General features: G+C 41.1%; 1 protein-coding gene across 1 annotated transcript in view; it reads right to left on the minus strand.

The window, feature by feature from the left end:
• Positions 1-14,907: 14,907 nt before the first annotated feature.
• TRUB1 (TruB pseudouridine synthase family member 1) overlaps positions 14,908-27,894 on the minus strand; it is a 30,997-nt gene continuing 18,010 nt past the window's right edge. The window contains 6 exon segments of the mRNA XM_014283813.3: positions 14,908-15,234; positions 15,236-15,444; positions 16,830-16,886; positions 18,015-18,154; positions 19,419-19,491; positions 25,504-25,585. Of these exon segments, the coding sequence (XP_014139288.3) occupies positions 15,196-15,234; positions 15,236-15,444; positions 16,830-16,886; positions 18,015-18,154; positions 19,419-19,491; positions 25,504-25,585 (600 nt within the window). The 3' untranslated portion in view covers positions 14,908-15,195.

A 27,894-nucleotide genomic window follows, 5' to 3' on the forward strand; every position in this document is an offset into this window, starting at 1 on the left:
AGCTAGAAGCAGCAGCATTTAGAAGGCAACAGGAACCCCTGAAGGAAGTAGCGAGCTGGCAAGGAAGAGCTGAAAACAAACAAATTTAAATAAATTGAGAAAACAAGGAGAAAGGGGGAAATAGTATTCCTTTAACCTTTCATCGCTCCTTCAGTACATTTCTTGGAGGATGCTCATCTCTCCATCCAGGTCTGAAAAGGAGGTGAAGGAAACAGAGCTACTGTGACATGCTGTTGTTAGTCCCCCTTCATCCCTCAGTGCTTTATCTCTGGGCAATCTTCTCTGATAAAACCCACAAATTCTTCAGTCGTTTCTGTTGATGACTCAGGTCTAAACTAGAGAGGCAAATCTACCTCCCTTATTCAAGCGAAGTCACAGCCCAACCGTGCGTCACTGGTACCCAGCGATCCCTTCCAACTAACCAGAGTTCAGCATTTCCCACTCACACGCCTTTCCCATGAGTTCCTCTCCTCTTCCCAGTGCCCACCACCATCTCAGCATTAATAAAGAGCCAGGATAAAAAGCCCCAACACTCTTTGAATAGTGGATATTGCCTTGTCTTCCTTCTCCCATTTTCCCAGGTATGTGAGTACATAGTGGAAGACACCTCTAAGAATTTATTTTCCTCACCGACAGCTATTATGACATTTAACTCTTCAGGGTGTGGAGTGCTAGGTATCAGCACACAGTGTTAAAAGGCACCAGATTGGGTGTCAGGAAATTTCCCAAGCGTCACCCACCACTCTGGACCCCATCTTTCCCCCCATCCTTCATCAGCAAAGCTCCTGCTTCTTTGGCATAGAATGTACCTCTCTATTTGTGCGATGCTTATCACAACTGAAGCCTTGTTTTTTCTTTTTAAAGCCAACAATAAGGATAAAGAAAGAGCAGTAAATAATAACAACAATAGAGCTAAAAGCAGTATGATTTAAGAAGAAGGCTGGATAATTCTTGTCAGTTACCCTGCACTGTACAGGAAAACCTATGGAGTGTGGTGCTTATTAAGGTGGAAAGAAAAACAGGCACTAAGAGATAGAGGAAAGGGGAAATACAGCTGTTTGGGGCCTTATTACACCAACAGCTAAAACACAGAAGCAAACCACAGTGCCAAGCAAAGACAGAACAAAACAACAACAAAAAAAAGATAAAAAAGATTGTGTACAGAAATGGTAGAGCAGGGTGAAGCAGAGAACTATCGAGAGCTATAAACCATTATAAACAGAAAGTGCTGAGGCAGGGAAATAACACTGCCACTACAGAAGTCACGAGAAAATGTGCTTGGGGGGGACCCCTGGTGCAGAATTCACCCTAGGAAGGGTCAAAGATTTTTACTGCCAAAACATGTTAGCTATAATTAGTGTATGGGAACAGTTAGCAAAAAGATTGTGATGGTTAATGTTTGGGATTTTCAAAAGTATTCAGAAAGCTTTTGTCCTCAGCCACTTGAAGCCCTTCATTGTCTTTGCATCGCAGGTTATTGATGGTTTCAACTATAATTCCGAACAGAGAAGGAGCACAGAACTGATTACGTTTTGCTGCTGTAGCTGAGCTCACCAGCTCTTCTGACTGAGAAGCAGGCGATGCCTTTACTGACAAACATTCCCCCTTTAAAATTTCTGAGCCGCATACTACAGCAGCAAGCTTTCAGCACTCTTTCAGAATCTTTTAACAATTTTTTTTCTTAGATGACTAGAAGAGAAAATGTGCTTTCCACTATTATTATTACATTACTGCACCTTTTTTCCATCCATTCCTTTATTTTCTAACTGCTTTAACATGTTTGAGAACAAGCAGTGCCTAGGAGTGCAACTTGCACTTTAACAAACATTCATAAATTTAGATTTGAATTACAGTGCTGGTGCCACGCTGTGCAGCTGCTGGGAGGAAACTAGGCCAGTGTATAGTAGCTACTAACAGAAAAAAAGAGATTTTTCTGTAATGGTACAGTAAGGTACAATTGACAGGTCAGCATCTCCACTTTCTGAGTATCTATGAGGAGACACAAGACTCCTCAGCCTAGCTGCATAATACATAACCTTTGTGTATGCCTAGCTTCATATTACATAAAATGAAAACCAAACAGTTTATCTCTTCCAGAAAATCTAGTCTCATCACCTGAACTTCATGTGATATAACTCCCATGGCTGCAAAATCAGAATCATATCCACAAACATGCAAAAAATGCAAGTTTTACATTCTGCGATTCATACACTATTGAATTTTCCTCTTTCCTCCTGCACTGGCTTAAAAATGTGTAACCTTGGAACAGCCTCCAGCCCCAGGCACCCGACAGCAGGGTAAGGGAGCTGCAGGTTAGGACCTGAACTAAAAGAGATCTAAGCTAGACTGACCTTTGAACTGTGCTTGCAGATGTCATCTGTGGAGTCTAAATTTAATCCTCCTAACAGAAGACGCAATCCTGCAACCTGGCAGTGAACCTAGGAGGAGTTCTGGCTTTTCCCCCAGACTAATGCATCAGCTAGTTACGGGCCTTAAATCTCTGTCTGTGGTGGAGAGAAGGTAGGAGAAGGTCCTCAAGGCATCCAGATCAGACCCCATCAGAAACCATCCATGAGGATGTAAAGGACCAAAGAACAAGTTTCCAGCCATGAAGTTTCTGCTCCATATTCTGCTGGGAGAAAGCTGCAGCTGCTGATGGAACAGCTCTGAAGTTTACTCTTCATCACCTGCACGTTTCCGGAGTTCTTCAACCTTTTCTTACTGAGCCTGATGCTCCGGGGCATCACAGCTCCCATGGCTCATAAGCATCTTTTTATCTTCCTCATTTTGTACAGTGGAGGTGAGTGCAGGGATGCAGACAAGCATCAGGCTGGTGGGGTGGCGAGGGCTGCACAAGCGAGGGGATGGCTCACAGAGCTCTTCCCAGCTTCCCCCTCGGAGCTGGGGACTGCTCAGTGTCCTCCCACCCCAGGAGCCCTGCACCACAGCAGCTTGCAGCTTGCAGTTTCTCCTGCCTTTGGCCCCTGCCAACGTAGCCCAGATGCCACCACCGAGCTGTTATCCGCGGGGACAAGAAACAACACGGCCCCTCGCTGTTCTTCAGCAAAACTCACTGCCTGCTAATCATGACCTGATTATAAGCTTTTCCTTCGACTACCAATAAACCCAGCAGCATAACCGGGCCATTTCTCAGTGCCTGTTCGGCAGGGTAAGAGCTGAGCACGGTGCCAGCACACAGCGCAGGGCCAGGACGGCAGGCACCCCGGGCTGGATGCTCTTCCCCAGCTCCAGCCCAGCTGCCCCCAGCACCGCTCCCCTGCATGGGCACGCAGGCACCCCAGAACCCAGCACAGCAAAGCTCCCCGCCGCAGAGAGGGGGTCAGGGCGCAGCACCTGCACGCCCCGCAGCCTGGCCTGCCTTCCCCTTTGCACCATAAACGTGACGTAAAGCTCAGCCTAAGCTCTGCTGGCCCAAGAGTTGCTCCTTCTCATACCAGTGGCTACACCGCAGGGAACCCAGGAGGAATAATCCATTTGTTACAGCGTACCGAAACTGAAACAGGGGCTTTATTGTCCATGGTGGGAAGCTATTTTTGCCATAAACCAGACTAAAAAGGCAGGTAAAGGGAGAGCAGAGACAGAACGGTAAGGTGACCAGGAAGACAGTACCCAGCCTTATTGCCAGGACCTGTACTGCTCATCTGCCAGCCACTTCCCAACTCCTTTCTTTTCCTAGGGAAAATCTGTTGATGTCTTATCACTTCACTGGGGTGCAATCCTTAATTAACATTTGCAATTTATTTTTATGTCCCCGAGTAAGAGGTGCAAGACAAATGCATGACATTATCAAATAGCTGTTATGTCTGAACACCTTTAGCAGCACAGGGGAAAAGGAACTGCTTATGGAATAATTCACTCCTTAGCAAGTCTCTTCTTTAAAGAAAATAATAAAAGACAGACTCTTAAATTTCATCTGCATTTTTGACCACAGAAGCATAAAAGTGTATTTGTCTGGAATATTTTAAAGAATGTCTGAGCCTTTCTATTTTAGCTTTACCTCTACCAAAACCAGGATGGAGGTCAGCCTTCACGGCATCAGAAGACAACTGTTAAAAGTGTGAAATCCTTCTCAGAAATGGAGCTTCAGAAAAGCACTGCGATTGGAAATAATATCCTCAATTACATTTTAAAGTTGCAAGTTAAATGGAATTGCAGATAACGGGTACTTCCAACCAGTAAAGCCTAAGGACAGGGTGATTTAAAATAACTCCGAACGGTAACCTGCGGAGATCAGACTGCTGCTAGAAAGAGATTCCTGGAGGCACTGGGCTTTCTTTTTGAACTAGTTTTCAGCAGCTAATGGGACAGCTTTCTTGCATTCCTCCTTTATAACCAGGTACAAGCAAATGGGAGACAATGACAGATGACATTCAACTGCAACATCTTTTTTTTTTAGTATTAAAAAAATGGGTTTAGTGAATGCCTTTGAGGTTCCATGTTCTCCAGGGCAGATTTCTGCTCTACATCACACCAATATAAATCTGGAATAACGTCAGTGAAGTCCATGGAAATATTTGGGCATTACACAGACAATTTTGAGCAGAACTGGTTAAAAATGATCTAACTGCAAGCAGAGACAAGCAGATATTTTACAATTAGTTAATGGATGAGGGGAGCACAGCAGTACACATGCTGTGGAAAGGGCAGTGTTTTGATCAAATCTGGCTTTATTGCATGCTGGAGGCTTTGAGGCATGTTAACACTGAACTATAAACTACTCCCAAAAATATTTTTAAAACAGTTTTATACAAACAAGTGCCTTTCCTGCCCCACAATACCAGCTTATATTTCCAATAGCCATGTGTACATGAATCCTAAATGATATTGCAAATAGAATTTCAATTTGGTTGCAAGAGCCATGATCCAGGTAACTGCTAGTCTTGGCTCAACTAAGTGATCTGTTGAGCTTAGCTGCTGTTAAAAATTCACATCCATAAACATGGATGTTTATTTCCTCTCCTCATGATATGCCTGGCTTTCCATTTAAACTGGGAAACATATGGAAAGGTAAAACTTACCGTCTGCTGCGACATGCACATTGCCTGGGAAAGAACACTAATGTTTCACATGAATGCTGTCTCACTTTCACATGCCAGATCCTATTCTAAGGGAACTAAATGCCTCAATCATTGCCTTAAAGCCCTGCTTGACACCCTTGTGACCGTCAGTTAACAGTCCTGACTCTATTATTATGCTTTAATTTTAGAAGCAGACGATAATAATATCTTCATTCCCAGGGCTCGCCCTTTGTGATACATACCTGGGCAGATGACGAACTTTCAGATGTGAAAGAAGATAAGCAGGTAAGTATTAAGGAATACTCAAAAGTGCCTTTACATCATGCACACTTACGACACTGACAGTTCTTCAATTAACCATCATAGTTTTGACCTGGAGAACTTCTGTGAATTTGCAGGTTCTTTCTACTTTCAGGCTGCAATGGACTGCACAGACTAGCGCAAGGTTGATCAACCAAAGCCAGATATAACAAAAATGATTTTTAAGGCAAAAAATACATTTTCCCTCATCCTCACACACTTTTTCCCCCGCACACCCTTATGCCTAGTCCATCTTGTGCTCTTTGATAAGATACATGTTTCCTACAGAGTTAATTTTGATCACCTACAGTCAGCCAGCTGTGTGGCAGCTTTCAAGCTTTGATACGTCAGGCTGTAACCTTGACAGACCAGCCAACATACTGACCAACTCAGCATGACAGAAACACAAACTCGAATTATTAGTGACTTAACAGGACTCAGTTAGGAACAACCCCTTAACAGGCAGGCAGGCCTGCAGAGCAGTAGTTCATTGAACCAAACGACCAGAATATTCAATAGCTTGTCTAAGAATCCTCCTCTCTAAATACACGTTAACCCATGCTTTGGAAATGTTCCCTGCTAAACCTAGGAGATTACCGGCAGGTTTATTTTCCAAAGCAAATGTTTCAAAACACAAACATATTTTCCTCTTTCAAATAATTCTTTGATACTCACTTTCTTTTGAAGGCTTTTCATACTCACTAAAACAATAAAAGCATCCGTGCTTGGTTGAAGCTCTCCGTAGGCACCACTCAGTTCATCAGGGCAGACGTTCACGCTGGAGTCAGTAAAGGCAGCACATTTCAGAGGCAAGAACCAAGTCTCTCTCTGCAGTTATACTTGTGATGCACATAGCAATGGGGTTAATTATTGCAATGAAGCAATCCCCCGTCATGACAAAACATTCCGGGAAATGAAACAAGCTGACTCATCAGAAAGTTTCTTACTCCTTTATGCCAGTGAATTCAGGTAAAGGTAATCACAGCCTAAAATGTCGTCCATTGTGGGCACATATCCAGTATTTTATCAGTTTGGTGGAAAACAGCATGTTTTCATCCCTTGACAACAGCTCCTCACTGGTTTCTCTGGGTCAAATAAAACTCCAGAAAGGAAGATGAAGCATGCAGCTCGGGTTATATATAACTAAAGAGTCACTGGATTGACCTTACTCAAAACCAACACTGGAAAACATTTTCCTCACTGAAGGATTACACACAATAACATAGAGTCTGAAGATTTCTTTTCCTTCACAGCCATCCCCTTCCTTAAATTGCCCACAGCTTCCTGAGCCATTATTCTGCACCCCCTAGAAAGGAGCTACATGGGAACCCACAGGGTCCTCACTCCTCTTGGAGCTGAGGTCCTTGGAAAGCGCACCGAAAAGGTGCATGTGTAAGTTTGAATTTCAAATTTACTGACTACCTATTGCATTTTATTGAAGGATTTATAAATACATAAGTTTGCCAGAAAATAAACAAATGCTGTATCAATTGAGCTTCCCAAAACCTGCAACTGGATTTGACTCAGTACCAGTAAAACCACTTTTCTGAGCGTGCTGTAACATGGTTAAGAAAGAACAAAGCAAAGTGCTATAAAACCACCTGAGAAAGATGAAGTACACTTTTCTCTAGCCTTGTACCACACCAGTGTTTTCAGACACCAGCCATTTTTCTTGATTTACCAAGAATTCCCAGCTGTTTCTGCCATTCAATATTACTTGCTCCTGGCCAATTGTTTTTTTGTGTCTCTTCTGGACCACTGTCAGCAACATCCCTAGACTGTAACTTTGCTTTGTAGCCTTGGGCCAGTTATGAAAACTCCGGATTGTTGCAGTGAGATAAATGATTCTTGGGTACTAAGGAGCAGAAGGGTTTGGGGAAGGCTGTCCAACTCTGAAAAAACACCCAAGAACACGTGTCTTCCAGAAGTGAGGGGAGGAAGGTTGTGATGTTCTTACGCAGGGAGATTAGAAAGGCAGTCCAGGAGAGATCCAGCTGTCAAATGCCCTCTCCCACTGCCAGGTTTTTCTGGCACAAAGAACAGGCACAAAGCAGAAAGCCTGTGCCTGTATCAAGAGATGCTGCTAGGCATTCCCTCTGTTCCACCACCACACACCCCCCCCCACAACAAGCCATGAAAACCAAAAGGGAGTGTCAGAGATGCTCTCTGAACCACATCTGGTGCGTGTACCAGTCACAGAGAACTGTGAAAATGTCAGAACTGATTGAAGGGCTTGAAAAGCAGCCTTGCAATGCAAGAGTAAAACAGAATCAGCGAGCTCCTTCAGCAAAGCGGAGGTGGAAAGTTTACTTCAATTATTTTGATGCACAGAAAAATGGTGGGAGCTTTACTCCTGTTATCCAATGGCTGGACACTCTCCTAAATGATGCACTCCCTTCGAAAAGCTGTCTGGTTTGGTGCGTTAAGGATCAGGTTGCAGATGCATGGGGAAGGCTCTCCTGCTGGACTTCCCTTTGTCTGTCTTGGCAGCCAAAAACATGCTCTGCCTCCAGATAAATTTCATCTCCTCAAATCCTAATCATATACTGCCTTCTCTGTGGCACAATGGCTTATTTCTGGGTCATTTCTATACAATTCTGGAAGACCAACTTGGATTTGATAATGCAGGGGAGCAGAGGGGGGGCAAATATTCTGTATTTCCACTGATAGAAAGGAATGGCTGAATACCAGCTGGGATTGTATGACTACGCTCTTTCCAGTAATAAACATATAAAATACAGCAGAGGAGAACAGATAGAACTGGTGCAGGGAAATGGTACACAATTCAATAAAAGTTACGTGTCCCTAATGCTACAAACAGATCACTAACACACTCAAATAGGTTTATCCATTCTGCACTGCCTCTAATAGCACTCTCTAGAGAAAAGCATTTCCTAGACAAACACATTTTAAAAAAAATAACACTAATTCTATTCTGACAATTTTTGTGTGTTTCTTTTTAAGTAGAAAATAGAACTGTTACATATTCATTAGACAGGGAGCAGCTCTAAGTGTTGTGCCACACTATTAATATTTATTTTACTCTGGGTTTTTTTGTCTTGTAAAAAGAAATACAATTTTTTCAATCCATCAGTTTTCATTACTAAAATAAAAAGGAAAAAAAAAGGGCAAAAAGCATGATAGGTGACAATGAAATAGTTAAGGCCTTAATTCAGTGAGTAATAATTTACATAATTTAGTAAAACAGGGCAGCAGTCCTCTCACTGAGGTCAAGAGAAAAAAAAAAATCACATGCTTTAAGTTAGCCATGTACCCATACACCTCGCTGACATTTTCCACCCACTCTTGCTTGGAGGAAGGATTACTAGAACATTACTATCCACTGTTGCCCATGTCTTTCGATGGAGGTTAACAGAGCAACACGATGAGACATATGGTCTTCTCCTGGCACAGTCCAGTTTTTTTGCACAAAATTTGCACAATCAACACTTCATATGCTGGTCTATGAATGGGACAGATGAGGTGGATACACGCTTCTTTCTGCTCGCGCTGATGGGGGTTAGTCTCTGGCAGAGGTACCGAGCACAGTGCTAGGAAATCATAACTAGTAAACACATAAGTTAAAGCCAGTAACCTCTCTGTGTAGAAGCAGCAGCTGGGTGAAATAAATCACCTGGACAAGACAGTCTGCCAGTGCCCTTTGTCAAATTAGAGTATAAAGTAAGAAGAAACTGTATACAAAGCAAAGCAGCAAAGCAGCAGCTAGGTTTAATGCAGCCTGGATGACATTTTACTGAAAGAGCAATCTGTATAGCAAAGATTACAGAAAATTAATCTTGTTTTCTAAATACATTTAGTGTTTGTACACAATGTTCCATTGACACCAGGAATGTGTACTATGTACCTGCAAAACTTTAAACAGTTTTGTTGACCCCTAGGAAAGCCAGCTGCAGGAAATGATTTAACACGAACATACCACTCACAAAAGAATAAATTATGCTAAGGATTTACGGCAATTCAGTACAAGCAAAACAAACCACTGCCTTTTGAAGGGCATCATAGAAGACTATCTTTTCAACTGCTGAAATGAAAATAAATGCACATCAGCATACAGTAACAACCTCTCATGCATTTCCACGTAAAAGCTTCTTAAGCTTTGAAATTGTGTATTTAAACTAATTGGTTTATGTGCTAAAAGAAACAGAAAAGGTAGTAAAAATTGTGTCCTCTCTCTTTACCTTTTCTCCATTAGAATACTTAATGTATTTCCTTACATGATTACCTGAGTTCATCTACTTCAATAATGTAACAACTGAAATATGCATTTACCTCTTGCCATTCCTTTTCTACCCCCCTCCTTTTAAGCTGTTAAACCATGTTCTGAAGCCCCTAAAAGTAGTGTGACATCTGTGAAAGGATGTATTTTGTTTTTAATGCATGCACTCAGCTGCAGATTTCACTTTGAAGTACTTAATTCTGAAATACCTAAATTAATCCTGTGTCCCAGTGAAATGGCACTAAAGCATTCAGAACGACCGATGAAAGGGTCGTGATAAGAAATGGACCTGACACACCTTATCCTTTTTTGTTCTGCTTTGTAGCAGCTTTCCTGTCCCCCTAGAAAGTACACAGCATTTTTGCTCCGCACTGTTCCACGGTCCCCATGTACCTGGAAAGGAATTCAGAAGAGAGGATGCGAGAGTTTTAGGATGAACTGTCTCAAACCAGTAGACAGGTTAATGGGATGCAAAGTGGAAAGGCCAGGCACAGAGTTGCAACCTAAGATGAATTCTTCTGGTAAGAGGAAGGCTATTTTCTGTCTATACTACAAATTCCAATGCCTCATTTCCCGCTCTACTCATTCTGTTACTGTTAACTTCTGGGGCAAGCCACACGATCCTTTTACAGCCCAGTCTGAGCATAGGATCGTTTCAGCATCCACAACACACACAGTGATGTGACAGGGCAAGCCAGGGAGAGGCTGTGGCTGTGGTTTGACCCCACTGCTTTGAGGTAGAGGCGAGGAGGGAAGAGGATTGAAGTCCAAGACATTCACACCCAGAACAAAACCAGGCTTTTCCCAGGCAGCCACGCTAATACTTTCTCTGAGACACAAGCAGCATCTCTAACACTTCCCCAGAAACAGAACTGGAAAAAAATACAGTTTTCTTCTTGCAGTATAGTCCATTTTTCGTCCTGAGCACTGAAACCATCCACCCCTAATCACCAACTGCTTGTTTTGCCTGTTTAACACCTATATGATCTTAGCTGTTGATCTCAGAGACAGTAGGAAAAGATATGCCACCTCATCACCCAGTGGAGACATTAAGCATCCAGATGCTTGTTTGACATGCTCTTAAGTATTGGTGATTTACTTAATCAGGTCTCACAAAGAAGCAAATTAAACCCGTGGCTATTAGAAACAATGAGTGCTTTTTAATAGGGACAGTAATTTTGCCCAGGCTGAATGAATCCATTTGCTTTCTCCATGACTTCCCTCTGGTCGTGTATTGTAGTCACACTCTCACGTACATACACATGCACTCTTGCTTTGTCTCTATAAGGGCTTTTTAATAAAATTAATACTGTTGCCAACTAATTCCTTGACTCTGCCAAGCAAACTGAATGACCCTAACCATTAAAGTCTCAGAGCTGTCCCTGCCCAGAATAGCAACTTCACCATCTATCACACTAAAAAATAAAATCCTAAGGTATCCCAAAATTTGGGGAGCTATTCAAAGTTTGATTTTATATTCTTCTAATAAACATACCAATCAAAACCAGAACTGCAGAGTAAGATGCTAAATGTTTACTTATTGATGAAGGAACTCCTAGAATATTTTACTAATGGCTCAGACTTGATTAATATAAAAATAGATCTTATTGATTTTGGTTAAAAAACATTTTTTTTTAAAGTGCTCAACATGCTGCCAGCAGAAATATATTATGAAGTGCACAGAAAAACTACCATTTAAAAGGAAGAAAGAGCCAGCCAGGCAGAGACATTAGAAGGAGACAAATTATGAAGCCCTGGTCAATGTCATTGAAGCAGCACCAGCACTGGAGGCAGCCAGGGCCAGGCTCCAGTTAACATACTACTATGAACTAAAGATCACAAGTCCAAATTCAAGGCAGACAATATTTAGCTCAAAAAGCAGGACACGCTTTTCTACCAGTGCTTTCCCCATGAATAACATTTATTAAAATGAGACAAATCTTTCAGTCTGTATGACGGATACATTTTAAATGGTAAACCACAGAGACATGCATATTTTCTGGCCAGAGGACCATAAAATTCCTATTAACTACTGCTTGTCTCAGCCGGGTACTCTCAGAAACATTGTATACACAATTTTCCTCTCACTCTTAATATTGAGATATCATGACTGTCAGTAATCAAGATCCACGATCACAGGATATTTTGTTCTGGAAAAAGCTATGTTTTTCTGTGGATATAGCTTAATTCTGAAGTCTGGTATCTTAGGGACATGCATGTTAATAAGAATAAAGAAGTTAAAATGAGTATTTCCCTAGGTTCCCATGGGAACACAACACTTCTCTTCCAGATCTGAATAGTTTCAAGATACTGGGTTAAATAAACACTTATTAAAACACATCTAAAAAAGCTATTCCTACATTTTTCAGTGGCTTCCTGGTTACTATCCATCGGGACTAATGGCTTAAGGGGAAGACACCCATTAAAGCACAGGAGTAGATAGGAAAGAGCATGCAAGTGAGGCCAAACACCTAGGAAAGACACCGGGAAAATAGCCAGAGTCGTCCGAATGTTTGAAAAGATAGCTCAACTGTTCAGGGCTGCAACAGGGCGGACACTCATCGGTTGTCATAAAACATGCTGTTATTGTGTAATTTGTTCATGGCTTTACGCACTCTTTACACAGTGTCTTCTAAGAACACCTATCTGCTGTCTGCCAAAGCTCCGCGTGCTCTCTGGCCATTTACAACCACAACCAACACACTTGCTACCCAACTTGCAAGTGAAACAGCTTCTGTAGTTCAGTACAAGTTATGTGGGGAGAAGTCTGTCATTAATTTGAGATAAACAAGTTCTGCCTATATTTCTGAAGGTGACAGCACGTAGTGTTGGGGAAGACCACAGGAAACCCAGGGGGAAAAAACCAGTGTAGCTAGAACTGGTGAAAGTCTCTCTGCTTGCTACAGACAAATAAAATCATTGAGGCAAGTTGTGTTCGTAATTTGAAAGGTATCTCCAGTCTTCAGAAACACTATCTACATACCTTATGCAGACTCCTGTACCTGTACAACTGCATTTTCTCTCCCTATGCCTTCCATATGCATTAAGATTTGCAGCCTAAACCAGAACTTAGCTGATGTCTACAGGATGCTTTTTTCTGATTGCCATTACATTTCTCTCAAGTGACTGGACTATGGAACAGGCCCTGTCTACTCAGAGTCACAGATCTGTTAATAATTACAGCAGACCAGTTGCAAGCTAACCTAAAGGCTGATGAAAATATAATTCTCCTTTTGAATTTAAAAAAATCAGAGGGTCTTACATGGAATAGCAAGAAAGCCATGGTGAGCATTAAACAAACAGGTGAGATAAAAAATGTGCAAGACAGTTATAACACTGTATACAAATGTACCTGATAAATAGAAAGATTTCTCGGTTGCACTAATATTTAAAGAAATAAATCCCTGTAGATGAAACAAGTATACTAATAGAATTATATCTACTGGGGTAATTTCAAAAGACAGAAAGACAAATAAAATGAGAACTTAATCTAGAAAACCACTGGGATAACATAAATTAGGTTCTTGGAAAAACACAGATTTAGACAATCAGAGAAGCTGTGTTTCAATCAAAGTCTTTGATCATTCACGATAAGTACACTGGAAAATGAAATTTTCCGCTTTATTTCATTTCTTTAGGAAATAATCTTCTCTGTTTCTATCCACAGTATCAAAAAATCCACCCTGAAAAGAAACAACTAAAATCTCCCACTGTCATCTTACTGAACACAACTCTTTTCTCTCATCTCTGAAATCAAAATTTCTTACAATGGTTACTTCATCCACATAGTACATTAAATATGCTGTTGCTACAGTGCTCTGACTTGCTTGTGATGTTTTCAACATTGCCCTTAATTTCTTTATAAGAATATACAAAAGAAAACTGCCTGTTTACTGAACAATAAACCACAAATTCTATCCTCCCTCTACAGAAAAGCTTCATTAATCTTGCATAGACTTCAGTTTCTTACTGTACAGAAAACAAAAAAACCCTATAGATGTCTGGAAAGGTATCCTGCACTGAGAAACTTCAAGATATTTATTTTGTTTCTTAGATTGAAACCAAGGTTGGAACTTGATCATTTCACATAATACCTTTTGTGTAAGGTACAGAAACATAAAGTGCAGAATGTGGAGATTCAAGTCAAGTTGGGAATAAAACAACTTATTTTAAGCAACAGAGGTAATAAGCTATCAAAATAACTTACCGTAGAAAGTAGCAAGTCCACAGTAGAAAGATTCACCCAGTCATTAAATCAAATTTTCATGTCTCCCTCTAAAACATACAACCTAATAAAAGCACAAACTCTTAGCTTTACAGCATTCAGTCATTCAGAGTAAAAGTCAAGCCCCTGTACTCCAGAACTAAATCCCAAAGGTGTAGGAATCGTACAAAGCCATAGCAGGCCACTTGGCCAGCAGCAGCATAAAACTGCAACAGCAGCCAGTTCATTCCTCTTCGGTGACATTTCAGTGACAATTTCAAAAGCAGGACGCTCTCTCAGGTATCACGCACGTGTTTAAACTAGTCATGTTGCTCATCATAAGAGGAAAACAGACACACTACTAATTTGTATGGGGATACACAGGGAAGCCCTTTTAGGGTGGTCCATTACATGCATGGAAACAAACTAGGGCACTTTTTTAGCATTCTCAAACCACTGTCTTTTAGTCATTTTGAAAACCCCAAGGGAAGCACTCACAAGAAATAATCAGTGTAATCAAATTCTGTTGACTACGTGAACTGTGGAACAGGCCCTCACTGCCCCAGTGAATTAAAATGGCTTCAGCGAGGATCCTTGACAGTGGATCCCTCTTTTGTCCTTACAACTAGTCAGGGCCAAATCAGTCAAAGCCCAGAAGTACATCAGCCTTCTACCCAATCCACGGGACACAGCTCAAGCAATACACAGATGACAAAAGTAAACTCCATAAGCCCTGTGAAGGGCATAACAGTTTACTTTAAATGATGGATGGTCACCGACAGGGACACTACCAGAATAAGATAAGTAAACCTGCAATGATGCCTGCAGTCTTCAGAGTGCTTATTATCAAACAGTTATCTTCGTGGATTGTTTATACCTAAAACTATTCACTTCGACTGGAATTTCAGGCTGAATGTAAAATATTAGCATCTACATTTAATGCACTCTGGATAACATTTCACTGAAAGAACAACCTGCATAGGAAAAACTACAGTAAAATGGACATATGCTGAAATGGATTTCAAGAAAGCAAATTGCCACATTCTTGTATCCTTCAAGCTATGCCAGTCTTGTCACCATGGTGTTTCAGTATTTGATTATCAGCCATAAAGCACATTTATCAAACCTTAATGTTTGTAACTTTTTATTGAGGAATCAGCAACGGCAGCTATATTGCACCCTACAAGTTCTTTAAAAGTTTATGAAGATTTGACATCAGTGGCAGATCCATTCATGGTGTGCAGAAAGGAAAATACACAGATCGGGAAACAGCAAGTGCTGGACATTTTCAGTGCATGTTCTAACCCCGAAAACAAAAGAACCATTTTTCTTGCACTGCCATTTGTCACTTTTCCAGTACAGACTTATAGATTTACACAGGAGGCAAGACAATCCCAATCCAATCTTAAAATGTCTCAATCATTCAGTCTTTTTCCTTGACCCAACTTATCACTTATCTTCACAGCTCACAGCAGTTTCACCAGGATGCTCTGTCTTCAATTTTTTATGAGATGGCTCTCCTGGGAGAAGAGACGTGCAGTGCTCTAAGGATCGTGCAATTTCATCAATTGTCCATTTGTCTTCATAAAGGGCATGCTCCTCTAGCGTAAATGGTCCATGTTTGGTTCGGGTCAGCTCTTGCATAGTGGCACAGGTAGAAAGTTCTACAGTAAAGAAGAAAACAGGATTTAGAAAAAAAATGCATGGTCAAGTTTAACTATTTGCAACTCACTTTAAACGTATTTTTGATGTAGCCTTCTAGGTTATTCTGCTTTGCTTGAGAAGGAAGCTCATGAAGATTAATCTCTCATTTACATTTTCTTAAATTTGAGCCAAGGAATTCCTTTGATTTCAACAGAACTCCAATTGTAGTAAAGAGTTCAAAATGTGACAGAAAGTTGTCAAAAGGTTTTCCAGATTTAATTTGGAATGAAAAGAGAGGATATAATGACACAGGATGTAAATAGAACACGCTGTGCTCACAAGTGACTTAGAAGACCGTGTACTATTTTTCCACAGAATTTGAGGCCACGGCACTTCTTGCCTTCAAGGAGGATTTTTGCCATTTTTATCCTGTGCTGCCTGTCAAGATAATATAAACTAAGATAAGGAAAAATAAAAAATGTAAATAAATGCTCTGTTACGTTAAATAAATACCAGTAGGAAGGACAGAATTACATAATGAGGGGCTGCAAAACATAACAGCAACCAGAGTTGACCTGTAAGCACACAGGTATACTAAAATATTCTCTCCCATCCTTTCTGATGCAGGAAGATTTTTATTGCATTTTAAATTTTTGAAAAGACACCAGCTGAGGACAGACTTTACCTTAGTTTGTCATTAAAGGACTAAACGTTAAGTTCGTATGCTCAGAAGGCAGTAACAGAAAGAGAATCTTTGACTTGCCTAAAGCACAAATAGCAACATTGAAATTCATAGTTATCCCACATCACCTGCTTTCTTGATCTGCAAACGTATAATTTAAAAAAAAAAATTTGAAATGGATTATCTGTTCTCCATCATGCAGTTTGATAGATACAGAGTGCAAGACAAATAACCCTGTGGGAAAGCAAAACCATTCACAGTTCCGGTAAAGGGGAAAGAAAACACTAGAAAAATCATCACAAATGTAGAAGTCTTTCCAGCAGATAGGGTCTATTATGTGCATGGTAATGTTTTGTGCAATCTGTTTTCAAAATGTGATGAATAATGTTTAAAAAGACAGTATCTTTCTTCTTCTTCTCATCCTTAATCTGAGTTAGTTTTAACATACGGAGGAGGGAATAAAAAATTCCCAACTTGTCTTCTATTACCTTGCTCGGTGCTATTACTTGCACCATTTTTATACCCCAGCCCCCAAGATTCTCTGGCAATTTCACTTTCATTACCCCATGTTCCCAAGGAAATACCTTAGTATATAAAACAAGCAATAGCACTACAATTGTGCAAAATAACACATAGGTCTAGCTACTAGAGATACAGAAAATGACAAAATTTTTCCATAAACACATTAATTCCTTAAACTGTAATGGTTTTTTTCATGCCTACCTTTGCCAATGTCACTGACCAGACTCCTGACATAAAAGCCACCACCACATTCGACATCTGGAATGTTAATAGTGACATGGTAAATTGCCAGTGCAATGTGAAATCTACTTTACACAGAAACCATGCCCCCACATAAATGTAAAAATGTGCTAAGCAAACAACCCAGTGATAAAATATTTATAGGATGCAACATCAATTATTCATCCTGTAACATATGTGCGGGTGGGATTGCTAAGCTAGACAGGAGGGAAAGCAAATACAATGGCAACTGAACTAACTCACTAGAAATTAAGTACTTGCTGTGGTATGTTAACAAACGCTTCACTCCTATTCATTTGAAAGGTTTCAGAAGGTTGTTTCTTATTTTTAAGGATGAAAGCAAGTTATTCCAAGTATAGTCTAAACTGACTATCAATGCTTTTAAGATACTGCACACAGACAGCTCCAATAAAATTTTAAAATTCACCTTTAACTTTCCCTGCTCTCTCAGCTCTTCTCTTCTCCCTGTGCCAGTGATCAGCTGCTAGTCACCCAACCATCAAGGAAGGGCTGAGGCAACACAGCACTGAGCTTTGTCACTCATACCGGCTCATCATATAACATCTGGTCCACTCGAGGACTCTGGGTCAACTAGGCAGCTGATCAATGCAATTATCTTGACCTTATAGTAGCATCAAAGGTTTACAACAGTCTTTTTTTGGTTTATTTATCAATATGAATCTTAATGGACTACCCAAGTTCCTTCACGCGTGACGGAAGTAAGGATAAGATTCTGCCTCCTCAACTGAGAACGAGGCCTGACAGTAACTGATACTGGTCCTTGTTGCGCCCTGGGAGAGATGCCAGCAGGCCTGGGCATCGGCATAAAAGAATGGGCAAAGTGAAATAAGCAGACCTGAGAAAGGAGGAGTGAGCTGGAGGTTGCAAAATCATGGACAGATGCAAATAATCCCCTGACCAGCCTCTCAGAATTTTCCCTCACAGAAAGATTACATATAATCAGCTTAACTTAAACCCAAAATACAGTGCTTTTACTGTGAAGTGAAAGTCTCTACACGTGGACTCACACCAAAATAAGTAGCTGAGGGAAATGAAACCCATTTCACTATCTTAGTCCCACTCTGAGTGCAAATAAACACTAACAAGCTGGGAGCATCACTCTATGTAATAATCTTTGGCCTTTACCCAGTGTGAACAGCGGTGGCTGGAACTGTTGGAGAGAGAGGCTGTACACTCTCACTGGCCGAGCAGGCTTTGCTTCAACTGCTTCTCCTCTCTTCATTAGAGTTGATAGCCTTTCTCCATCCTTCTTCAGAGCAGAATAGCTGATCAGACCAAACACGAAAACATGTGTCATATGGTTGTAATAGAACAAGCTTCCCATTCTCCAGATCCTGTTAATATTGTACTACACTAGCATACATTTTACCCTTCTAATCCTCTCTAAGCGCTCACAAAAAAATAACAAACTAGCAAGTGCTTCTGAAATCTCTTCAACACAGAATCATCTAATTCACCAGTAGCTACATAAACCATAAACAAGAGATGGCCCTGTATTTATCTCTTGCTGTACACATTTAAAAGTGTTTCATACCTTAATTTTTAGTGTATGAAAACAAAGGATTCCTGCAATGGGTATAACACTTGCAGCTGCCTCTAACCTACTCTCTCAGAAGTCTGCCAGGCGTACTCTGTTTCAGTGTTATGCTGAGCTGAGCATTAGGAGCCGCCCAGGCAACTCCTGTAATTCTGCCTCACACCTTTGCTTGTCTCACACCAGGGTCTTCTCTGAACATCAACTGCTAAGTTATGGAGCCTTGTTCTAGGGTGTTTAGGGGATCACTACAGAACAAAAAAAAAAATATTAACTGATTACATGAAACTTTATCCAAAGATCCACCTTTGGTCTTGCAGAAAGATAACCATAGAAAAAAAAAGAAGATCTTGCTCAAATGAGCAGAGGGTAATCTGAAACAGGTCAGATGAAGCAGAACACCTACTGAATTACTGACCTTACAGCAACATTCTGGAACCACAGTAAGTGACCCATTGCAAATGCAAAGGAAAGCATGTTAGCTTAAATCACCATTAAAGCCATCTGTCACAAGCTAAGCACTTGCACATTGCCAGCTACTATGGCTCACCTGACAAGAAGAAATTTGCTAAGCTACAGAAGCTCTGTCACTAATCACTCATTCATATTCTAAGTTCTGAGAAAACTTACTCAAAGTCATTTAAGGCACTTCCACACAGATGTCAGTAAGCCTCCCCTTACCCTACAACTAAAATTAAAGACTCAGAGCTTTGCTTTCTAGTTGGAAGAGAGGACAGAAGCCATCAAGCCCTGCAAAGCTGTTTAAGACTGCTTCGCTATTTTACCAAAAACCCCCACAGACTCCGTGTCACCATTTGTGCTTGATGTTCAAATGAGCATGAGCTGCAGTTGCAAATGTTAGAACTCCTAAGACTGCCTTGCCTCTATCCTCTTGCCAAAATGTGTCCTCTTATTTCTGAGAGAACTGACTTCTGTTGGCAAATCCCGACAGCTGAACGCAACTGCCAGGAGTGTCGGAATATTGTGGAACTTACAGTGGAGGAACCTGCATTATGTCCCCTGTGAACTTTTGCAGCACATTTTCAAGATCTCCTTTTGTTATCTGGTCTGTAGAAAGAAAATAGTATGTTAGTGTTGGTTATTTACATGGCACTAATGGCATCAATCATGTTCTGCAAACAGATACAAAGCAGAGTTCCCTCTCATCTGAATTTAGATTGGGTGAAAAACACCAAAGAGAAGATATAAAAACCAGAATGTAGGTAGGAGTGTGAATTACCACAAAAAGAGTGGAACAAACTGTCCAAGGTGATTAAGACAGTCTGGACACTTTCAGAAGGGCAGAAATCCCCATATACACAGTTTTCTTTTCCAATCCCTCTGTCTTGGGACTGCAAATTCATTTATCTTGGGAATCATAAAAAAAAAAACCATAAAAATTCTCCTATTCTGATTTTTGTTAAAGGACCAAACCAATAAAATGCTTATCGAACCTTGGCAACTTCTCTTTAAAAGTATTTAACTGCGGGGAAAAATAAAACAGATTATTAGAGGAAAAAAAGCATTGTGGGTTTTTTTTCTAGTGAAGAAAAAGACTGCATCTGGAACAACAAATCAAATTTCCGTATCAAACAACTAACCTGCAAATGCACACCAGGGTATTGTTATATATTAAGTAAGGCAATTTTACTGAAGAAATCCTGTAAAAGAAAGATAGCTGCTTTAGGCAATCTACTCTTTTAAGAGTACACATACATACACATCTGTCCCACTTTTATTATAAGGCTATAACCTTATAACCAATGCTGATTGCATTGGTCCTTTGAAATACTATTCAATAGAGATGACATTCATCCCTAGTTTGTTTAGAGAATACAAACATAAGGTCTGTAATCACAATGCACTTCAGTGCATTTCTACTGTCTAGGACTTGACTAGTCCTGCTTCTCCTATGTTATATTCAATTAGCATCACCCTGCTAAGCAACTTTGAACATAAACCAAGCAAATTTATTTACTGAGACTTCATTAGGTTTTGGAACAGACCTTTACTTGCAAACCTTACAAAACAGATGTACTTCATGCTGTAAGTAAAAACCAGATTCCTTTCCCAGCACCTTTGGAAGATGGCAATGTGGTGCCTCACTTTTGCAAAGCACAAAGGCCTCAGCAGCTGTCTCAAGAAGTGTCATTAAAAGCAAGGTTGCAAGGCAAAAAAGTCAGTCAGGGATGCTGAGAGAGACTAACGTACATCCAAATACAGGGTAGGAACAACAAAATCAATTGTATACTAAGTCTGGATCTTCTTCTGAAGAGCTTCTTACATGGCTATTTCAATCTTCCGTTTGTATTATCCTAGTTTAGCAATGTATCACAACAAAACTACATGGCAGAAATTTAGCACGACCTAGCTCTATGCCAGTGATCTTGTCAGCCTTCTTGTGAACCCCAGGTTGCTTCAGGCTAGAATTCAGTATTTGAGATCTAAGCATAAGTGTCACTTGGGGTTCTCCCTCAATTTTCATCCAGTGAACTGCATTCATAGCTAGGGCATTTAATGAGACACCCAAGTTCAGTTCCCGCTCTGATCTCATATTCCCGATTGAGAGGTTACATCTAGCCTCTGAGGAAATCACTCATGCTACAGGCAATCTCTACCTCAGGGAAAAAAAAAATAAATTCCCCATGTGAGGAATGACGTATTAAGCCATTAACAAACAAAGTTGTGTGGTATGTTATCAAAGTAAATATTTACAGATGAGTTTGCTAAGATCTAGAATAATTCTGCGATACACTGTGGCACGGTCTCTGAAAACCTAAACCCACATGCTTTTCTATTTATTTTTTTTCAGCATGCACTCCCTTGGTGTTAATGGACTGTATTGGATTCTCACCCTCTTCTAGAACAACACACAAGCTGGTGGAGCTTTCACCCAGCTCTCAGTCATAAAGAATGCTATATTAATCTCATTGCAAACAGTTTTACTATGTCTAAACTGTGTATTTGTCCCAGACATCAGTTTGGACCCATGTCTCTACAGGGCTCTGTGAATCAGCTCCTTCACCACCTTTCAGCTCCCACAGTCATTACATCCACAGCATAGGCAGGGGGGAATGCAGTCCTGCTGTCCAAGAGAACCGTTTCCCTTCAGGCCGTTGGCCCATGTGTCTCCCCCACTCAGCTAGGGACTTAGGGTTTAGCATGTCAACAGCTTGTCTGGTCAGCAAGTTTAGGCAGCATTTACACTCAACTCCCCATCAAGCATGAAATGCGAACACACCCGTAGAGGCCAATTAGTGCAAACAGTCCCAAAACTTTCTCCATTTGACTTCTCCACTCCCTGAGAATAAGGGATTGAGACACTTTTCTGCAGGACACATCCATCACTGCCCTTGCTACCAAGAGTTTGCATCCTCACTGCATATACCAAATATCCTCATCTGCTGTATTGCAGACCATGAGTTGTTGCTAGAAGCTGGACTCAAACTGCAGCTCTGTGTCCTTCCACAGAGGGGTATGGAGGCTGCCACCCTGTTTAGCAATGATTTCAGCGAGGATTGTCGAGGTTTGGCCCACAGGGTAATTGCATCCAGTCCACAGGAATAATGGAAAGCCTTAGCTTAGAACAAAATGATTGTGCCTGCTCTGCAAATACACTACTTGGAATACATTCAACACTGTTTTCTAAATTCCCTCCCAAGCCATTGGACTGACAGTGTGGTTATATGACTTCTGCACAGGCTATGCATCTTCCAGTGGACCATTCCCTATGATTCCATCAGCATCCCAAAGTACCCAAAACTTCTGGTCTCCAGTGCTTCTAAAAACATTTAGTATAAGCCTACTGGCTTCTAAAATAAGAATTTTAAAGAACTTCTGTGCTTCTGATCACTGGTGACTGCTGATCGAGTTTCCTGCTATCATAATAAAGGAAGTTAAATGAAATTACCAAACCAAAAGGTGCCACTTGTGCCACAACCTCAAAAAGCCTCCACTGAAAGGTGATACTGCCCTGCGCTTGTTAACAAAGTACACCAAAACAGAACACAAGGATTATCCATGACAGTCCAACACAACTACTGCAGATGACCTTGACTCAAACTGGCCCAGCATAAATTACTTGCGAACAGACAAGCAGACTGTTGAAAGGACTACTTTTTTTCTAAATTATTCAAGTAGCTCTATTAAACATGTATTTCAGCATAATCAACACAGACCTTCAGAAAATCCCTGAGAATTTTGTTCTCCATGTCTGGACACAGTCTGTAGGCAGCTGGGAGGAAATGTGTTTCAGAATGCACATTCCTGTGCATAGTTACAAACGTTAAAAAAAAAATGCTACAAACATTAATGTGCTCAAAAGAGCGTCAAAGGAATGCTAAACACTACCGGCCCCTCAAGTCAGCATCTGACAGCCTGGGAGCAGTACGAGACCATAACCTAATTTCATGCGGAAATGCAAACTTGTTGTCTGGCAAGAAACCAAAAACTGTGAGAAGTTCAGGGGGGGTTAACCCCAACGAGCTCTCTTCAGCACATCCTTTCATTGTCACTAACTGTAATACACAACAGTTTGCTTTCCAAATTGCTGTCTAGGGACACTCTGAGGACTGAAACGTAACATTTTCTTATAGTTAATATAGCAGACAACTTTCTGCAGGAACTTCCCTCTTGTAGTCCAGTGGAATCACTCAAGAAGAGTTTTATATATCTTGTAAGCTGCTTCAGTACGCTTTCTCTGCACTAAGGCCCAGTCCTGGATGCTGCTGGCACTGCAGGACTGATATTCCCTAGCAGATGCTGTTTCTCCTAGGATGCTTGTAGGTGTTAAAGGATAGCTGAAATTCAGCTCAAATACCTGGTTTGTCTGTTCTTGGAGTACCAGTTAGGGTCAGGGATTAGGGATGGTGGGCCACACAGAGAATTCTGCAGACAACCAAGCTGCTTTGGGGAAGACACTGGAAAAGATGGGAAGTATCTGCTTTATTAGAAAGGGAGGAAGGAAGGAAATGCAAAACACATAGGTAGCACAGAGAAGAAAAAGGAGTATGCACATTTTCTCTTTCTTGTTTCTGAAGAATTCAAATTAACACCAACATGGAAACCAACTGAGACCAATTCCACAATCACTTCTTTCAGCCATAGCTTCAGCAAAAGGAAAGTTTGTCCAGCACCCAAAACCGCACTGCCCTACCAATGCCAATATCGCGCTTTATGAGACCACATGATGAACTGGATCATGCAACTGATCTCAGTTTAAAAAGACAAGCAACTCAAAAAAAGGGGAAATTTTTAATGCAAATGAGTTCCCCAAGCACACAGTCTAACAGAAAGCTCAACGACTGTAACAGAGGAGGTGGTGAAGAGGTGGGAACTACTGTAAGGAGAGCTGCCAGTGAAAGAAGCGCACATGAAAACAACACTATTCTGTCTGCAGTAAACAATACAAAATAAAAAAGCAAAACTAGTGTTTCAAGAAACAGATTTATTTTATTTTTACTTTAATTTTAATTATTGACCATGGGAGTTGCATCTACTTGTTTAGCCTGGAAAAAGGAGGCTCGGGGGGGCCTTATTGCTCTCTACAACTACCTGAAAGGAGGCTGTAAACAGGTGGGGGTAGGTCTCTTCCCTCAGGTAACAAGCGATAGGACAAGAGGAAACTGCCTCAAGTTGCCCCAGGGGAGGTTTAGATTGAATATTAGTTAAAATTTCTTCACTGAAAGGGTGGTCCAGCATGGGAACAGGCTGCCCAGGTAAGTGGCAGAATCACCACCCCTGGAAGTGTTTAAAAAACGTATATGTGATGCTTAGGAACACGGTTTAGTGATGGACCTGCCAGTCCTGGGTTAACAGTTGGACCTGATGATCTTAAAGGTCTTTTCCAACCTAAGTGACTCCACGATTCTACTGAAAATGGTAATTCACAGTTTATATAGGAGCGAGTATCTACAATGAATACTACTCAGTCCAGCAGAGCTACAACCTTCCACTTTCTGAGAGGCATACACAAAAAACAAGTGTTGTCTCTAGCCACCATGAAGTGCTGGCCATATTAACACCATGTGGATGCTCAGTTCTTCAAATGCTTAGAGAGAGACTTAGAACTCAATCCTGAAGCAGAAGCAAATGATGCAACATCTCTGAGCAACATCACCTAGTAAATAATACTACTTAGAATGATCCGTCAAGTTAATGTGGACAAGAAACTCATGCTTGCCTGCCTCATGCAGAAAGAAAAACTCAAAAAGAAAGGAGATAGGGGGCGAAAGGTGGAATCCAGGGTGCCTTTTCCATCATGCTATATTAAAAAAATATAATTTACTTCATGTATTTATTACCAGGTACCACAAACAGTGTGGGAGCTGTAGAGTTGCTAAGCAACCAGTTACCTACTGGGTTTTTTGTTGGTTTTGTTTGGTGGTGGGTTTTTTTTCCCCCAGGTTGTGAAAGAACTAATGACAAATACATTTGGTGTGTCTTTGGTTAGTTCTACATTGTTTCTAAGACGCCCTGGGTATTGTGTAATGTCCACTCCAACAAAGCCACAACCAGGATTAGTTCTGAAGCCTTAAACTCTGTGTGTTGGAAAAGTTCATCTACTAAAGTTGCTAGGACACAGACTGCAAGCAAGAGCAAGATTTGATAGGTGAATGTATGTAGAAAGTAGCTTACGCCATCATTTTATGCTGAGCGATCTGTAGTTAAAGGGACATCCTAGAGGAAAGATCTAAATATTTTTTTTGTCCACTGGCCTTAACGGTGTTACTAAAAGAGCACTCATGGGAGTATACACTGAAAAATGAAAATTTTACTGGACACAGTATGTCATTTGTCAGCCTGTCAAAGATTTCAAATAACACAGTCCTCCTCAATTCTATTTTCTCCCTCCTAATCTAATGCCTGGTTTATTTTTTTCCAACAGAAATGAACACTGGACATAATTGCATGAAGCTGGTCTGAATTATATGAGCAAAGAAGCTGGAGATGAAACAATCCTAGTTTGATTTCACATTTAAACTTAGTTCTCAGACCCCCAAACATCTTTTCCACTTTTCTATGATAGAGACCATTTATGCCTGCAAATTACATCAAGTATATAGATACATTTATGCTTACCATAAGGTTTTTCTTCAGTTACTTTTCCTGTAGCATCTAACGTATCAGTAGCTTTGCCCAATAGTCCAATAGCAGTGTATTTCTGAGAAGGAAAAAGAAAGATTAGTGAGTCAGGTCTTCAAGGTTGTTTCTTTTTTCATTTTTTGTTTTTAAATAAAGACTGTGAGTACCAAGTACTTCAAATCAGGACAGGAAGAACACTATCTGTATAGTCAATCCATCAACTTTGGGTAAGCAGCACTGAAGATGAAAAGACATCGAACTAAACAGAAAGTAAATCCTGCATTACGTGTGCTTATGATTTCAGTTTTAGAAACCCCCGGAAAAAGCAAAATGGACTCTAACTAATCTTTACTATAAATACATCAATACCAAAGTGTCTGTGGGGTGTCATACATCACTGTCAAAGCAAGGCACATACAGTACCTTTCGCACCCAATTTTTCAGTTCCTTCATAATTAAAAAAAAAAGACACAAAGTCCTTTACTTGTGAAAGTAAAACACTCACTTTCAAGGCAAAGCATTGCAACAGTTCTGCCACAAAATGGAGTGACACGCAACGGCCTAAATCAGGGGTCCTCAAACTACGGGCCAGATACAGCCCCCCAGAGTCCTCAATCCGGCCCCCAGTATTTACAGAACCCCCTGCCCCCCACCCCCGGCGGGGGTTGGGGGGGGAACCAAGCAGCCGCAGATGACTGCCTGCCACTGCATCCGCACGCCGGCCCCCTGGTTAAAAAGTTTGAGGACCCCTGGCCTAAAGCTAGGGTTTTGGACATCTGGAATTCAGTAAGGACCTTGTGACCAGCACAAGGAGTGCAAGGCCACTGAGCGACATCTCTGCTCATCATGGCTTCTCTGAGCATTTCTGTTTCAGGTTTTTTCTCTAAATTGTTCAGTGTATGTGTCTGTAGCTTGCAGGAAGGAATTAACCTGTTCCCAGGCCAGTAGCTCTTGTCCTTACTGCACTTCACCTGGTGTACTTCCATCCTAAATACTGCCAGGCTGCGGGTACAGGGCAGAACCTGCTGAAGCTGACAGGCTTCCCATGAACCAGCTGCCCCACGTCTTTTCACAAGGCTGCCAACACATGAGGACTCATGCTGTAACATGTGTTTGGGTCAAGTTTGGAGATACCTTCAGGTATTAAAATCTGTTGTTTGACCCACTATCCTATTCCATTCCATTTCTCTCAGCCATATGCTAAATCCAGGGGCCTTCAAAGTAAAGCATTTACATAGCCTGGTAGACAAAAATCAAGGTGTTTCACAAGCCTAATTCCCAGTAAGGTTTCGATGAACTTACTCCCAGCTGAGCTAATATAAATTTGAACCAAGTTGTAAATGGATGTGTATTTTAGAAGCTGGTTGACCAAATTCTACTGGAACACATCCAAACAGGCACAAGCATTAACATTTTACTCTTTGATGCAATGCATCCTTTTTCATGTCCTTGCAAAGTACAAACAAGCTCAAGTAATAGTAGTGTAGGCATATAAATCACACCCACAAAATGGGACTACAAAGACATGCCTTGATTTTGTTCCATGTGACAACCTGCCACTTCAATGTTACTTCTTCAAGCAACTGCCATGAAATGGAAGCAGCAGGAATAGTCAGACAAAAGACAACGGAGTGCAGACTTCATAATAAAAATAACTGTATTCTTTGCTTACCGCATCTACTGGTTTTAGCTGGGACAGAGTTAATTTTTTCATAAGAGCTAGTACGGGCCTATGCTTTCGATTTGTGCTGGAAAAAGTGTTGATAACACAATGGTGCTCTCCTTACTGCTGAGCCAACACCTTTTCTCTCTTCACCCCACCCCACAAGTGAGTAGCCTGGGGGGCACAAAAAGTTGAGAGGGGACAGAGCCAGGACAGCTGACCCCAACTGACCAAAGGGATATCCCATACCATATGACTTCATGCTCAGCATATAAAGCTGGGGGAAGAAGGAGGGGACATTCGGAGTGATGGCATTTGTCTTCCCAAATAACTGCTCAAGCATGATGGAGCCCTGCCTTCCTGGTGAGGGCTGAGCACCTGCCTGTCCATGGGAAGTGGGGAAGGAATTCCTTGTTTTGCTTTGCTTGCACACATGGCTTTTGCTTTACCTATTAAACCATCTTTATCTCAACCCTTGAGTTTTACCTTTTTCCAATTCTCTACCCCATCCCACTGTGGGGGAATGAGCAAATGGCTGTGTCGTGTTTAGCTTCCTGCTGGGTAAAACCTCAACATTTCATTAAGGCTACTTTTTTCCTAAATACTGCAGATGTCTGAATCCCCTGATAACTCTGCAAAATTAGGCATTTGAAATTCAAATTCTTCAAGTTTACATACTTTAGGAATGCATGGAAAAAATGAAAGGAAGAATGGATGAAGGCTGC

Source organism: Falco cherrug, chromosome 9 (assembly GCF_023634085.1).
Source record: "Falco cherrug isolate bFalChe1 chromosome 9, bFalChe1.pri, whole genome shotgun sequence".
NCBI classification, from domain to species: Eukaryota; Metazoa; Chordata; class Aves; order Falconiformes; family Falconidae; genus Falco; species Falco cherrug.